The following is a 16,634-nucleotide window of genomic DNA, read 5'->3' as shown; positions in this document are numbered from 1 at the left end:
AAGATATCATCCTCATATTTTGTTTAACTCGCTGTCCCAGTCCTAACCTTTCATTTTCATGCTCGTCTTTTTCTTCTCATTTTGCTGTACAGTAAAACTGATAAATGAATGTTTGATTTAATAATCAAATTCTTCTAACTTGAGCCAATGTATTAAATTAATAACTTCGTTATTTTAGATCCTTTAACACCAACGAATATATAAAGTAATAATTACTTAAATTCAGTTCGTACTAATACAAATTAACAAAATCTTAATTTAACAAATTCTTTTCAATTCAACTCTTTTAATTTGACCGTAAAAACTATGTTACATGTGTACATGAAATAATTTAAACGAACAATCTTCCAATATATTAAACTTTGAATTCAATACATTAACATTAATATTTTCTCTTTAATGTATGTATGTGTTTGCCTTTTGTGTGCTTACAGATTAAGACCCGTTTGAGCCCTATTTTTGAAAAAATTATATTCTTAAATAGTGTTTTGATATTATTTTAATAACACATTTATCAATAAAATAGTATTATATGTAAATTCAAAACTTTTACTTATTTTTTAACCACATATTTTTCATCGATATAATATTCAAAAATTCATTCTTATAAAAAGAATGGGGCTCAAACCAAGGTTAAATTTTTCACCATATTCATTTTTTTTTTAATTTTCCTACATGTATTATGGTAAAATATAATAATACAACTTGTGAAAATAAAAATTACTCTATAAATTAAGAAATATTCATTAACCGATAAATTAAAGAAAAATTGCAGCAATGGTTCTTAACCTTTTAGTTTTTTACAGACTTTACCCTAATCTTCATTTTGTGCCAATGAAGTTTCCTAACCTTTCATAAATATGCACGTGAGATTCATATGGACGGAAACCGTCCAAAACATGGTCAGCTGACTAGGAAAATTCTTTGAACTATTTGGCATCTGCTACCGCGACGATTTTATTGAATGTTAATACCTTTTTGTACGGTGTTTTGGATGGTTTTATTAGATGTTGATTCCTTAATTTTCCTAGCCAACTCACTGTGTTTTGGATGGTCTTCGTCCAAATAGACCTCAGGTGCATATTTATGAAAGGTTAGGAACCTTCGTTGACACAAAATAAAAATTAGGGTAAAATTTGCAAAAAATGAAAAGATTATGGACCACTGCTGCAATTTTCCCATAAACTAATAACCCCTCAAAAATTATAATTTTTCTCAGACCCAACATTATTATTTTATAGATGTTTCACTGCAGTTTTTTTCCCTCTCTCTTTTGAACACATTCTATTCCCTTATTTTTTCTGTAAGGATGATGCTTACATGTATATTAAAATGTCAATAACAGTGTTCACCCCCTCACATGGAAGGTGATCCATTTCTAATAAAATATAATTTATTCGAAATAGATCTCCCATACAAGAGAGTTGAACATCGTTATGAACATCGTATTATGTATGAATAGCATATTCCTCTACGCAATAAGGTATAGCCACTCTAAGCATCACTATAATTGGATCATCCCATTCATGATCCGTCCGCAATGGGACTGAACTTGAACTAACAAATAATTGATTTGGCTCAGTAGTCGATAGTCTCGTCTTGAAAATCAGCAACATAGAAATCTCTCTCCTTATTCTGGCTCATTGAATATCGTTGTTTCTATTGATTTTGCTACATGGATTTCATCCTGCAATGGCTTCGGGTTTGACGCATCGTTCACTCATGGGAAGAAGGCTCATTCATAGCATTCACTTGTTGGGTTCGGTAGGCTTTTTTCACTCTGATGAAATATTTCAATTATTATTATTATTTTTGGTAACATACGAGGACAAGTAGACAAATCTGAATCTGATTTCAATGTCAAACAAAGAGATATCTCGACCAAATCAATAAGCAAAGGAAAAGTTTCCATTGGAATCCGTTGAATCTTCAACTTCTATTGAAATGATTTAGGCCAGACCATTCCATCATCTGAACTCTCGTAAAACGTATACATGTATCAATCACACATGCCCAGTTTGATTCCCATTTTCTCTCTTTTTTTCAACCACATTCGTCATAAAAATAATATTACACGTAAATAAAAAACTTTTCCTTACATTTCTTCCTCACATTTTTCATCATTCTACTATTCTAAAATTCATTTTTCCATAAAAATGAGTGTGAAACACCCTCTTAGAAAACATCTTTATAATATCAGAATATTTGTACATACAAAACTACACGTTTAAATTTATTATTTATTAATTAGCAATAAACCATTTTTTATACCAAAAAAAAAAATGTATATCCTAGATTGTTTAATAAATAATTTCTAAAAAGTTTAATATACAAGCATCAACCCAACAATCCAACTATAAATTAGTGACCGAGTTACTCAGCCGGCTCAACATCCATGTCGAGTTCAATAACTATGTTTAAACATAAAAACAATAATCAACGAATATATCTATATGTATACCTTAAAACTCATAAATCTCACATCACAAATCTTAAAACTTGGATTATCAAACAAGTTAATATCTGGTACGAACATGCCAACATGATTGTCCAAGGAAAATTACAAGAACTTAAGCATACATCATTTCACTCTAATAGAACACTCACTAACAGGCTTTACAGCAAACTCTGATTGGAAAACCAATCACTTTATTAACTCGTCCTTCGACTAAACTCGATAACTTATACTGCTTAAAGGCTGACAAGCTTGAGAGAATTCGCCTTCTCTTGCAGACTGTCAAGCAAGCTATCGAAACTCTTCATGAAAGACTCCACGCCTTCAGCCTCAAGTTGCTGACCGACAAATTTCCAATCGATACCTAATTTCTCAAGGGCACTATAGACGCCCTCGGCTTCCGATACATTAGAATCAATTGTCCTTGCAACGGAACCGTGGTCAATGAATGCTTGGAGTGCTTGATCGGGCATAGTTGAAACCTATAATATAAAGAGAGGTCGTAAGTATATAATCCTTTCGGTTGTGCTTCATGTACAAAATAGTTTACGTACACATAATGTGATAAGGTATAATTGGATCAACATTTCAACAAAATAAAGATAAAAAATAAAAAAACTTCATCAATCTCTTTTTGACACCTATTTGTATGTAAACTATTGTGTAACTCCAATATGTACAAATAGCATTATTCTAATCCTTTTTCTAGTCAATTCAACGGAAAAAGACAATTGCGCCTGCCCTTAGGCTACAACTACCACAAGTTGAGATAAGATAAAAGATAACTCACAGTGTCAGGTCCAATTAGAGGAGCCACATATAGGGTGTCAGGGTAAGCTGGATTCTTGACACTAGTTGAAGCCCATAGCAGCCTCTGCTTCTTGGCACCTTTCTTCACCAAAGCATCCCATCTCGGACCAGAGAATTTCTTCTGGTAGACCTGATAAGCTAGAGCTGCTTGAGCAATTGCAGCCTGTAAACCAAAGTTAGACAGTGTCAGCAGATTAACAGGTGGCAGGGTTTTTAATTTGTATTGAGAAGATGACCCTGACTTCATCTCCTTAATACCTTCCCACGGATATCCAGAGCTTCAGGTGTTCCAATTTTCTCAAGCATCTTGTCAACAAGAGTGTCAACTCGACTAACAAAGAAAGAAGCTACACTAGTGACACGGGAGAGATCACTCAGCCCGGACGCCTCAAGACCATCAAGGTAAGCATCGATAACGGCTTCATATCTAGCAAGTGAGAATATGAGCTGTACATGTACATAGAATAATATCAGTATGTCAAATACGATTAATAAGCATATTGTGAAGCATTAGAGAATCCAAAATAATAGAAATTTTAGTAGAAGAATTTAACATTCCACGTTCTTGAAAGTTACAGTCTCAAAGACAAAACAGCTGATACTTTCAATCACCCACTCAATGATGCCCCAAAGGTTTTATTATCACAATCTAGCTGCTTCTGACAATTAAATCTATTGCAGGATTTATTCGGTCATATGAGGATTTGAAATGTCCAAAATTAAATCAGAAATTTTTTATTTGTGTGAGAGAATACATAAAAAGTATTTTATAACAGCAAACGAGCTTTATAAAAGTTCCCGATAAGACGGTAAACATCCAACAATATGATTTGATAGAAACAGATTTATTCTCCAAATAAGAACATCCTCCTAATTGATTGTCCAAAGCAAACTTGATCACTCTTACTAAACAAGTGGATACAACTTGACATGAAAAAAATAATATTAAAAGCTTCATAGCACGAAAGACAAACAATCTGGAATTTCTTGACAATTTAAACTTGAACAAGTATGAAAGAATCAACTCACCGTCACATTGACACTTATTCCATTTGCAATGACTTCCTTGATGGAAGGGACGCATGGAGCTGTAGCAGGAATTTTTATGTACACATTTTTACGATCGACCTTCTTATGAAGCAATTTTGCAGCCTCTATAGTTCCTTCAGTATCATCAGCAAGTCTAGGTGAAACTTCAACAGAAACATAACCATCACCGCCATCTGTTTGATCATAAATTGACTCGAAGAGTTTACAGGCATCTTGGATATCCTTCACCACAAGTTCCCAGTATGCACTTTCAATGTCTTTTCCAGTTTGTACAAGTTCCCTGCAGATTACATCCATCAATGATGAACATATAGCCTATGTTTGGGCTCCATTTTTTTCAAAAACTTATTTTTTCAAAGCTCATTTTCAATCATATATTCTCCAATAGAATATTTTTACTCATAAATCGAAAATTTTTCCCAATTATTAACCACACATTTTCCAAAACAAAAAAAAAAAAAAAAATCACCATTTGAGAACACATTTTCCCCAAAAATTGGGCTCAAACTGGGGCATAGTAAATACAAACTGAAGATAGATTTAAGCTCTTATCGGATATTAATAAATCCCAAGCCAACTTTCTCAGATGAGAATCACAGTCAAAATTTAAAACTTAACTGCCTATCTGTGATAGCGCAGGAGACTAGAAAGACATAACCCTTGAAAAGAAATATCAACAACATTACCTGAATTGATCGTTGTATGCATTTGAAGTTGATATTGCCTTCTGGAAAATCTGCAAGAATGATTATTAAATTTGTGAATAGAACCTATGAAACATCTGAAAAACTGTAGCCTCTAAAATTGGAACCATGGACATGAAGAAAAGGATGGGTAAAGTAATAAGCTCAATATGTTTGCCATTCTTGGCTGCATGACCCAAAAGAAAATGCGACTGCCATTGCCGAGGAGTCGGGCAAGGAAAGAATAACAATAACTTACAGCTGGGTTGCTGGTTACACCTCTGACTCCACTTTCAATCAACGGGATAAGATCAGTTACAGGACGGCACAGATTATCATACCATGGACTCTGCCCTTGCTTCTCGTAAAGATCATGAAGAGTTGTTCTTTTCAAAGTGCTTCCATTTCCATCACTTTGTGAGCATCTGACACTAAGGAAAAAGTAATCTCCAATTGGTTACCAGTTGACAAAATTATAACGAGTTCACTTTCCATTTTCGCCGTTTACACGCCAACATATTCGGATAATTACTTATATTATTGAAAATCTTATGTTCTAATTTTGACAAATAAACACTAACGTAACACAGATAGCATTTTTGAGATAAATTTAATTTTTTAACGTTTTGAAGCCCACAAAAATGTAGAACAACATAATTAACTTATGATGGGAGTTGCCTCCAATAAAATTACATTTCGCGTTCAGATCCACAGCTAGGAAATACAGAATCTCACAGATTCAGACCCTGAATCATTCCACTTGGTAGCAAAGATGGAGAGATCAAACTTTTAAACTTAAGACAGCCAATTTACAACAGATATCTTCCAGATCCTAGAATCACAGTTAAACTAAACTTGCAAATACCATACCAGACCGCTAAGATCAAAGCTCAAAATAATTAATTTAAGACAAAAGAAGATTTTAGGGGGAAATCCCTTTACAAACAACGAACTACCCAGAGCGCTCTGTGCCCTTTTGCTTTTTTTTTTTTTTGGGTACTCCAAGAAAATGAATAAAAAATTGAAGCAAGTGATGTAGTACATAAACTTACACCAAGGAGACACCGGGGGAATAGGCGGTGCGCAGGGACAATTTGGATGATGAAAGTCTGACATCAAAGGCGGTTTTGGTCCGGAGATCAACTAAGAACCTGTGCTGGTCAGAAGATCTGTTGGACCTAGAACCAGTGGATGAATGAATAATACTTGAAGAGGGGATCTTGAAAATGGAAGCCATGTTTCTTGATTGAACTGTTGAAGAAAAAATCAGAGATTGCAGCAGCTGAGGAAAGATGCGTAGGGTTATAGTAAACAATTTCAAGAAGTAATAATATAATCAAGACACTATAGTTTCGTGAGGAGTTGGTTTTGATTTTATATTAGATTATAATTTATAATTATCGTTATCGACACTATGTCTATTTGTGTTTGGTGAGGGGATTATTCGACTGGTGACGAGGTTGGTGGTGAATGTGAAAATCAGGTTTCGACACCATTTCTAAATGAGTGGAATATATTTTTTTATTTATCTTTTTTTTTTTGTAAAATAAATGATTGAAAAAAAAGGAAAAATTTTCGATTTACGTGTAATATTATTTATGAAAAATTGTGTTTGAAAATAGAAGACAAAAGAATGAAATAGAATTTAACGAAGGCGGCGGTTAAAAGTTAAGGGGCCATCTTCTTCTGTTATTTGAGTGGATAATAATGTAATCCTGCAATTGTATGAATTTATTTTTGTCACTTAATTAATTTTATTAAAAAGATTTTTCAACTAGACCAAATTGTATAATAATTTGAGAGTTTCTTCTAGTGACTTCTAGCTAATAAATCCTTATTTGGTAGCCATTATTTACAAAAAATAATATTTTGAATAGTAAATTTCTAGAGAATATATGATTAAAAAGTATGAAAAAATTTTAAATTTACATATAAAATATTTTATTGTGTAAATGTATGATTAAAATTTAATATATAGAAAAAAATAGTTCTAATTTAAAGGTTTTCAAACAAGGGCTAAATGTCTCAACATGAGTTTGAAATTGTTTATTTATGTGGGTTTAAATTTTTAGCATTAATATCCTTTTTTATAAAATTATTATTAATTTATAACATTTTTTAAAAACTTTTTAAACCATATATTTTTCAAAAAAGAAAATCACATAAAAAATTCTCTCCCATATTTAGCCCTTGTTTGATGGTCATTATTTGGCCAAAACAATATTTTAAATAATAATTTTTATGAGAATATATAGTTAAAAAGTAGATTTTTTTCAATTTACGTGCAAAATATTTTATTGTGTGAATGCGTAATTGAAAATGAGTATATAGAAAAATGAATTCTCAAATAATGATTGTCAAACGTGGGCTTAACTCTATTCATTGACATGTAGCCTCTATTTGATACAGATTAAAAATTCAGATTTTAATTTAAGTCAAAATCAATAATTAATTTTAATCACACATTTTATGGAACAGACAACTTTTCAACCATATATTTTATCAACTTTTATCATAATCTACTGAAAAATTAATTTTAATCCCTCACCAAATATGGGCATACTATTTAGATTTTATTTTATTTTATTTTTAATCTATCTTCAAGTCTCTTTTTTTTTTTTTTTTTTTTTTTTTTTATCTATCTTCACGTCTTTGATTTCGTTACATTTGTCCAAGAGTGGGCGCGGTCCGTTCTAAAAGGAACCGAACCGAATACCAATGAGAATTTTAGAAATGGAACCATTGGTTCCATTGTTAGCTATGGAACCAAAGGTTCGGTCCGATCTGGTCCTTTACATAAAGATATCAAAATAAATTGTTTACTAATAAAAAATCTAAAGAAACTACTAATGTGATACTTTTAAAAAAATATAGAAGAACCGAACATATTATACAAAGATTAAAAGAAAAGTAAGTATACAAATTTTAAGACAATATCCAAATAATATAAGTTACTATTATCAAACAAATATTAACTTATATAAACCGTCTAGTACTTCAATGATTAAACAAACTTTTATCAAAATGAAAACAAAATAAAAGTATTTGGAGAGTAAGTCATATATTTTACTGAAAAAAATACCAACTGAAGGGTTCCTTTTTAACATTTTCTTGAGCCTTCAGGTAATCACAGTTCAGTATTTTTCTCAATTATTTAATTAAAAAGTGACATATAAACTATACACATAAACATTCGTTTCATTTCCATATGTCACTGCCTTTTGCTTATGTTGTTATATTACAATTTTATTTTACTTTGATGGAAGTTTCTTTTCACTTTAAGAGTAAGTCATTTATATTACCAATTTGGTTTCAGGACAAATTGGAGAGTAAGTCTTATATTTTACCAAAAAAGAAAAAAATGCCCACTAAAAAAAATTCTATGAGAACTGTTCGGTTCCCCGCGGTTTCCATACTAGAACCAAGAACCGGACCGAAATCGATCGGTTCTTAATAATTTGTCTTGAAACCAAATTATTTTTTAGAAGAACTGGAATCGAACCAGCCGGTTCTAAACAGTTCTGGTCCGATTTCAAGAAAAAATGCCCACTCCTACATTTGTACATATTGACATTTTGTTTGACACAACCTAGATTCCAAAAAAGGAAAAAAAAATAAAAAATAAAAAATAAAAAAAAATTCAAAAAACATATCTTTTTTTTTTTTTTATAAAACCTATTTGACCCTAATAGTAACTTGGAATATTAATGGTAATAATAACTTGGAATATTAATGGTATATAGGTCTTTCGCCAACTCTGAGGGACAGTTCAATTGAGTTCAGTGGCTAATTAAATATTAGTTGGGTGGTAATTAGTATTTGTCATGCTGCAGTTACATTGATACAATATGTTTGTTAAATAGATAAATGAGCGAATTTGAACAACCTGTTTGAGCCCTATTTTTTTAAAAATAGATTTTATAAAAAAGTGATTTTTTTTTTTNGTGAAAGAGTTTTTGCCATAGTTGCATTTAATTAAAGCAAGCTCGGGCGTATAGATGCCATATTTTACTCATTGAGTTGTTATTCTCATTCCCATTTTTCCCTATTCTATTTAGGTAACATTGACACGTAGTGCATAGGGTATACATAGGATAATTAGACCATTACTCGCAATGGTGAAGAGTTCCATTGGACATCAGTTCTTGTGATATGATCATAGTATTTGGGGAAGGTGGACACGTATCTTCAAATGGTTACCGTTACTATTATAGCACCATAACTAACAATATGATCGCAATGGAGATCAATATTACGTAATACAAGAAAATGGAAGACACTTTTGTATATACGCTTGATAAGAATGTAAAAAGAGGGAAAAAGAAAGTCGTCCATTTTGTTACGTTTGAATTAACAACTTTATATGCTACTACTCATTCTCCTTCGTCTTTGGGTGAAATATAAATCATATGTCTAAATTATGAGTTAATTTTGGAGGTGGCTTCAACTATGTAATGTACTCTATGAAAAAGTGGCATGAAGTGAAAATTTAGTTGTGTTTTTTACTTTCTATCTTCCATCTCTTGAAAACAACCTATATATAGGTAGGTACATATGTAGGTATATGTAAAATAAATAAGTCAAAAAAGTAGTAGTTGTTACACTAGGTATCAAGTTAGAGGCTAGGTACCAATCTTTAAACGATTAGTTAAACGAATGATCACTAAACTTTTCTCGGGTTGTTATTGATTCACTCAACTAAAAGAATTATCTCAATGCTGGTTCATTTATAAAAATCTTTCTCATTCATAATTTGTTAGGAAGTTTGACGACAAATTTCACTTAACGAATGGAAATTGCATGTGGCAAATAAATGACATTAAATCCATCCAACACGGCAAAAAGGCTGGTATGAAAACACAAGTTTTCACATGAATGGGATCGTTTGAATTTTGAGAAACATGACTTATTGAAACTCCCAAATCAGAGCCAACTTATTACCAATTCTACCAAGAAAAATCATAACCATTTCCCAATTCATAATATAGTATTCGCAATGGAGAATTCTTTTGCCATTATATATCTCTTGTGGACATTCTTTGTTATGATGACTTTATGAACTGAAAAAAATCAAGGCAGAAGGTTGGTATATGCATCTTTTATGTCAAATATGCATGTTAGGTAAATCCACCTACTCATCATGATATAAGAAAATAATCAATGGGTTGCTGAATAAGGCAAATAATTACAGCATTGAGGAATTGAAGATGCGGAGAACGATGAAGTTTCATTGGATAGGTTTTGGGGTCTTCCTATTGTGGGTTATAATCCATCATGTTTTGGGATGTTTTTGTGGTCATGCCTTGATCGATTAATGTGTGTAATTTTCTTTGGGATATTATGGTTGTTTAATATTTGATAAAATGCTACACATGTCGTTTCCTTTACGGATGGTTATCTTGTGTATTGTTGTTTTAGTGCAATGGTTCGTGTGTTGTAATTGTAAATTGTTCTAGACTGTTACAGGATTAATTATGTTATGTACTCAATCTATTTTTAGAGTTTTAATTGATGGAGGATGAGCTTTGTCGAAGACTAAAACCGATGTGATGATTTCATATCAAATTAAGAGATATTTGGGATGATAATAGTATTTAGTAGCTGAAATATTTGAATTTCTATTGAGCGGGGTTTGGTAATATAATGTAAAGAGAGTGTTGAATATGACCCTTTTAGTTTTGCATTTGCTTCATTACATGGGCTTCTAGATAAGGACTAGCCGTCATCGTCTTGTAAAGCTACAGTGCATGCCCTCGAGTTGATTGCCATTACCATGTTTGAGCGATTTCATTGGTTGAGAAGTTCAATCAAATCAAACAATCATGAGACCTAGGTCATCATTGTTTGCAATATGAGCAATCAGTACTTTCTTCAGATTGGTGAGCACGACCACACTGACGTCAGGGATGACATTTATGGCTCAAATTGATTATCAAGGGGTTGCTGATGTCACTTGAGAACATTCCTTCAGCTTACTCCTAATGATGTTTCCAAACGATGCGACTTTGGCTGTTTTGACAGGGTAAGATATGTGTTCCTACCTCAACCCACATGTATAAGTTTTTAATAATTAAGCATCTCTAATTACTTTGGATGGGTCCACACTTTGTACTGCATGGCCTCTTAAGATCGGACTCCAAAAATTGTCCTTCAAGGTTTGAATTCATTCTTTAAAGAGTTTTCACATCCTTGCTTCAGATCAGGAATGACATTTCAAGAGTGGGCGAAAGAAAATTGTAATTGGGATTGGTTGTTAAAAAATCAAATTAGATCCAAATATAAATTAAATCCTAGAATCAACATCATGCTAAATTACTAGGATTTACAGATTCAGATAATATACATGTATCCATTGTAAACGATTGCCTACTGTTGTGGAATTACTGCGACAATCGACTACGTACCGATGAATGCAAATGAAGAGGGTGGTTTTGTGATCTTCCTCAACCAAATCTCTTTATTCCTCAATGAGACCGTGATTTCTCTTCTTGATGGGGAGAAGGGAAAAGAGTGTGTGATTTGGTATATTGGGGACCATAATCAAAATAACCTTTATATATTACTTAATTAAGGTTCCCATTATCCCTTAATTAGAGTAATATTAGCCGGTATCTACTCACTTAGTCCATATTAATTTGAGTAGTCTATGGGCATACAAAAAATAGACCACTTGATTTTTGCCCATTATATTAAATAGCTAATATAATTGTATTAATATGTTGCCAATATTAATTTAGGAAAATCGTGTTTTTCTAACAATCTCCCACTTGGCTACATATTATTCCTTAAACAATTATATTACAAAACTCCTTAGGCGTGCATATGTATGCTATTTATCATTAGACTGCTCCTTAAACAATCTTGTCCATCTCATATACTAATAATGGAACCACCGCAACTTTCATCACAATACATTAGTGATTAAACCACGACGATCAACATATTAATATACTTAATGATATAGATCAAATATGGATGAGTAGCATGGAAATTTACATGAAATGTGTCTCAAACATGCCTATTTCCAATTGGTCCTTCTTTAGTTTTTAGTGAGATCATTCCAAAGTCCTTAATGCAATGCAAACATTGCACAATGAAAACACAAGCAAACTCAGAAATAGAATCATAGACCATCAACTTTATTCTGCAGAAGGTTAAATAATTTAATGTCTAAAGCAAACATATAGAACATAAAATTGACTCCCACTAGACTAGAATATCCTCGGAAATAACGCCCATGTGAGCAGTGCGCTCATGAAAGACCTTCGGCGTTAAGCCCTTGGTTAGTGGGTCCGCTAGCATGGAATTTGTTCCTATATGTTCTATGGAAATCTGTTTATCGTGAACTCTCTCCTAGAAACTTGATATCAATGAATTTCGACTTTGTCGAACTCCTATTGTTGTTGGAGTAAAGCACCGCTGAGTTATTGTCACAATAAATCTTTAATGGCCTGTCAATGCCATCTACCACTTGTAGTCCAGTGACAAAGTTTCATAGCCATATTCCATGGTTGGATGCCTCATAACAAGCAATGAACTCCGCAGCCATGGTTGAAGAAGCTATGAGAGTCTGTTTAGCAGACTTCCATGAGATAGCTCCTCCAGCCAACATAAAGACGTAGCATGATGTGGAGCGTCTGCTATCTTGGCATCCCGTAAAATCGGAGTCAGAGAACCCGATGATCTCTAAACTATCTGATCTCCAATAAGTGAGCATGTAGTTTTTTGTTCTCCTCAAATAACGCATCACGCGTTTGGCTGCTTTCCAATGTTGCATGCCAGGATCACTCAAGTATCTACCCAAAACTCCCACTATAAATGCTATGTCGCGACGAGTACAAATTAGAGCGTACATTAGACTCCCTACCACTGATGCATAGGCAATCTTCTGCATCTCTTCTCTTTCAAGATCATTATTGGGGCACTGTTTGAGACTAAACTTGTCTCCTTTAGAGATGGGCGTGTCTCCTAGTCTACTATCTTTCATGCCAAATCTACTCAAAACCTTATCGATATAGCTCTTTTGTGAAAGTCCAAGGATACCTCGAGAACGATCTCTCAGTATCTGAATACCTAATACAAAAGAGGCATCCCCAAGATCTTTCATCTCGAATTTCTTCGTCAGAAATTTCTTGGTTTCATGCAATAAGCCTATATCGCTGCTAGCGAGTAGAATATCATCAACATATAATACCAAGAAGATATATTTACTCCCACTGAACTTATGATGTACACAGTCATCAACAACATTTGCCTCAAAACCGTACGAGGTAATGATTTGATAGAACTTGTGATACCATTGACGGGAAGCTTGTTTGAGACCGTAGATGGATTTCTTCAACTTACAAACCATAGACTTTGGATCTCCTGATACAAAGCTTTCTGGTTGTACCATGTAAATCGTCTCATCAATGTCTCCATTGAGAAACGCAGTCTTGACATCCATCTGATGTAGCTCTAGATCAAAATGAGCCACTAGTGCCATTATTGTTCTAAAAGAGTCTTTCGAAGATACCGGAGAGAAAGTCTCTTTGTAGTCTATGCCTTCCTTTTGAGTAAAGCCTTTAGCGAATAGACGAGCTTTATATCTCTCGACACTGCCTCTTGAATCCCTCTTGGTTTTAAATATCCACTTACAACCAATGAGCTTCACACCTTTAGGCAACTCGACGAGATCCCAAACGTCATTATCTTTCATAGACTTTATCTCATCTTTCATGGCATCAATCCACTTCTGAGAGTTAGAATTACGCATGGCCTGATGGAAGTTGATCGGGTCATCCTCCGTTAAACCAACGCCATCCTCATGTTCTTGAAGAAAGACGATATAATCATCTGAAATCGCATTTCTTCTCTCCCTAGTGGATCTCCTTAATAGCACTTCTTGAGGTTGTTGAGTTTGTTCTCTAGGTGGTGCTTGAGGAAGAATCTCATTGTTGTCTTGGTCTGAAACAATGTCAGGAATAAGAGCCTGAACATTGTCATCTATTGCCAGAACTGTGTCTTGAACAACAATAGGTACAGAGACCTGATTGCTGTCAATAACAGATTCTTCTTCAAAGACAACGTTCCTTATGTTTCCTTCCCCTCCAAACTCAATATCCTCAAAGAATCTCGCATTTCCAGTTTCAAAGAAGGATCTTGATGTGGGATAGTAAAACTTATAGCCCCGAGAGCGTTCAGCTTAACCAACGAAATAGCAGCTAACTGTTCTTGAGTCCAGTTTTCTTTCATGTGGCCTATAAGGCCGTGCCTCAGCTGGACAACCCCAAATGTGCAAGTGCTTAATGCTAGGCTTCTTGCCTGTCCACAGCTCAAAGGGGTTTTGGCAACTGCCTTGCTTGGTACCCTGTTAAGAATGTACACTGCGGTCTTCAAAGCTTCTCCCCAAAGTGACTCTGGTAAGGAGGAATGACTTATCATACTCCTTACCATATCCTTAAGAGTTCGGTTTCGTCGTTCTGCAACACCATTCATACTAGGTTTGCTCGGCATGGTATATTGCGGAACAATTCCACACTCATTGAGGAAAATAGTGAAGGGTCCTGGACGTTGTTATCCTGATCCATCATATCTTCCGTAATATTCACCACCACGATCAGATTTGATAGCCTTTATTTTCTTTCCAAGTTGAAGTTCAACTTCAGCTTTAAAAGACTTGAAAACATCTAGGGATTGAGACTTCTCGTGTATTAAATATAGGTAACCGAATCTAGAGTAATCGTCTATAAACGTAATGAAGTATTTTTGTCTATTCCAAGAAGCCGTAGGGAATGGGCCACAGATATCAATATGTATCGGTTTTAAGATGTCTGTAGCTCTCTCGGCACCTAATTTTCTCATGTTTGTTGTTTTCCCCTTGATGCACTCAACACAAACTTGGAAGTTTGTTAAATCTAGGGTTTCAAGAATTTCATCCGACACAAGCCTCTGAATTCTCTGCTTAGAGATATGACCTAAACGCTTGTGCCATAAAGTGGCAGAATTCTTACTTAATTTTCGCTTTGTACCACGTGAACTTGTTTGCAGTATTTCGTTATAGGAACTAACAATATCAAGTATATACAGATTATCAATCATATAACCGGAACCAACAAAATTTGAATTTTGATAGAGACTAACTTTATTATTTCTAAATGAACAAGAAAATCCTGATTTGTCCAAACTAGAAATAGAAATTAAATTCCCTCTAAAGGACGATGCAACAAATGTTTCAAACAAATCCAAATAAAACCCAGTTTTTAATTGTAATCTGAAAGTCCCTATAGCCTCTACCGCAACTTTATTGCCATCGCCCACAAAGATGAATCTTTCAGCATCATTTGGCGATCGGCTCCACAGGCAATCCTGCATGGACATACATATATGAGTAGTAGCACCAAAATCTACCCACCAAGTATCCTTAGGTACAGAAGCTAAATTAACTTCAGAACAAACTAAAGTTAGAAGCATACCCTTCTTTACACGCCAGGCAGCGTACTTGGGACACTCCTTCTTCATGTGTCTCGACTTCTTGTAGAAGTAGCAGGTAAACTCCTTATCCTGCTTCTTTTGCTTCTTCTGCTGAGAAGTTCCTTCCACAGCATCCTTAGCTCTCTTCTTTTTCTTGTTCTGAGAGGTTGAGGCCAAGTGAGCACTCTCAGTCTTATCACGCTGTTGCCTCTCTTCTTCTTGCACACAGTGAGATATAAGCTCATTTAGGGATCATTTGTCTTTCTGAGTGTTATAACTCACTTTGAATTTCCCAAAGTGCGCAGGAAGAGAGATCAAAATCAAGTGCACAAGCAAGTCATCAGACAGCTCCAACTTAAGCGACTTGAGTTTTGATGCGAGATGAGACATCTCCATGATGTACTCCTTTATGTTCCCTTTGCCCTTACACTTCATGGAAACGAGTTTAGCCAAAAGGTTACTCGCCTCCGATTTTTTCATTCTTGGCAAAATATTGCTCAATTCCTTCAAGGAACTTCTTGGCACTCCCGCTCTCAGTAGTAGAGCCCCGAAACGCTTCCGGAATGGAACGTTTCATGATCATCAAGCACATCCGATCAGAGCGATCCCACATTTCAATTTTACCCTCATTGGGGTTTTCCGGAGTAGAAGCGGGTCGATCTGAACGAAGTGCAAGATCCAAATCCATACAGCCGAGGACAATTTCCACGGCTTCTTTCCAAACTTTAAAGTTCATCCCGCTCAGCATTGGGATTTTGCTGACTTGAGCAGAGACGTTCGCAGCATTAACAACAGAAACTGTATAGAGAACAAAATAAGCAAGCATGTCAAATAAGAAAATTAAGACACGCACAAATAATCCAGATTTTGGGATCCATCTCAAGATACCCAGTACGACATTAATTCCTAGTCTTTGGACAGAGAAATTGACTGTAATTGGTACTCTTGGTGCAATGATCAAACATTGACAATCAATTCTGTCAAATAATAGCCTTTCTTTGGACCGACTATTATTCACATGAAATGTCTTTATAATTGTCATACATTTATCATCACAAGCACGTTGTTATTTGGCCAAATTGTGTCTTCCTTTGGGCCGAGCACAATTCGCATAAATAACTCCGTACAAAACATCTATATATTTTCAATTAAATCAATCTACACAATAGGGGTTACTTTGGCAA

General features: G+C 34.3%; 1 protein-coding gene across 1 annotated transcript; it reads right to left on the bottom strand.

The window, feature by feature from the left end:
• Positions 1-2,476: 2,476 nt before the first annotated feature.
• On the bottom strand, positions 2,477-6,481 carry LOC111406210 (transaldolase). The gene is made up of 7 exons (XM_023035491.1): positions 6,051-6,481; positions 5,258-5,429; positions 5,002-5,051; positions 4,295-4,595; positions 3,524-3,712; positions 3,246-3,428; positions 2,477-2,937 (listed from the first exon to the last, which is right to left on the bottom strand). Exons 1-7 carry the CDS (start codon positions 6,233-6,235, stop codon positions 2,692-2,694), a joined length of 1,326 nt encoding a protein of 441 aa, XP_022891259.1. The 5' UTR covers positions 6,236-6,481; the 3' UTR covers positions 2,477-2,691.
• Positions 6,482-16,634: the final 10,153 nt, after the last annotated feature.

Source organism: Olea europaea, chromosome 12, assembly GCF_002742605.1.
Source record: "Olea europaea var. sylvestris chromosome 12, O_europaea_v1, whole genome shotgun sequence".
Classification (NCBI taxonomy): Eukaryota; Viridiplantae; Streptophyta; class Magnoliopsida; order Lamiales; family Oleaceae; genus Olea; species Olea europaea.
This window is presented reverse-complemented; position numbering and strand designations above follow the sequence as displayed.

Bases quoted from the DNA above. Each gene is read 5' to 3' on its own strand.
- LOC111406210 (XM_023035491.1), bottom strand. From the start codon at position 6,235: ATGGCTTCCATTTTCAAGATCCCCTCTTCAAGTATTATTCATTCATCC. The intron at 3,429-3,523 runs GTATTAAGGAGA...TTTGGTTTACAG, and splicing joins CTCTGGATATCCGTGGGAAG to GCTGCAATTGCTCAAGCAGC. The intron at 2,938-3,245 runs GTGAGTTATCTT...TTTATATTATAG, and splicing joins CTCTAATTGGACCTGACACT to GTTTCAACTATGCCCGATCA.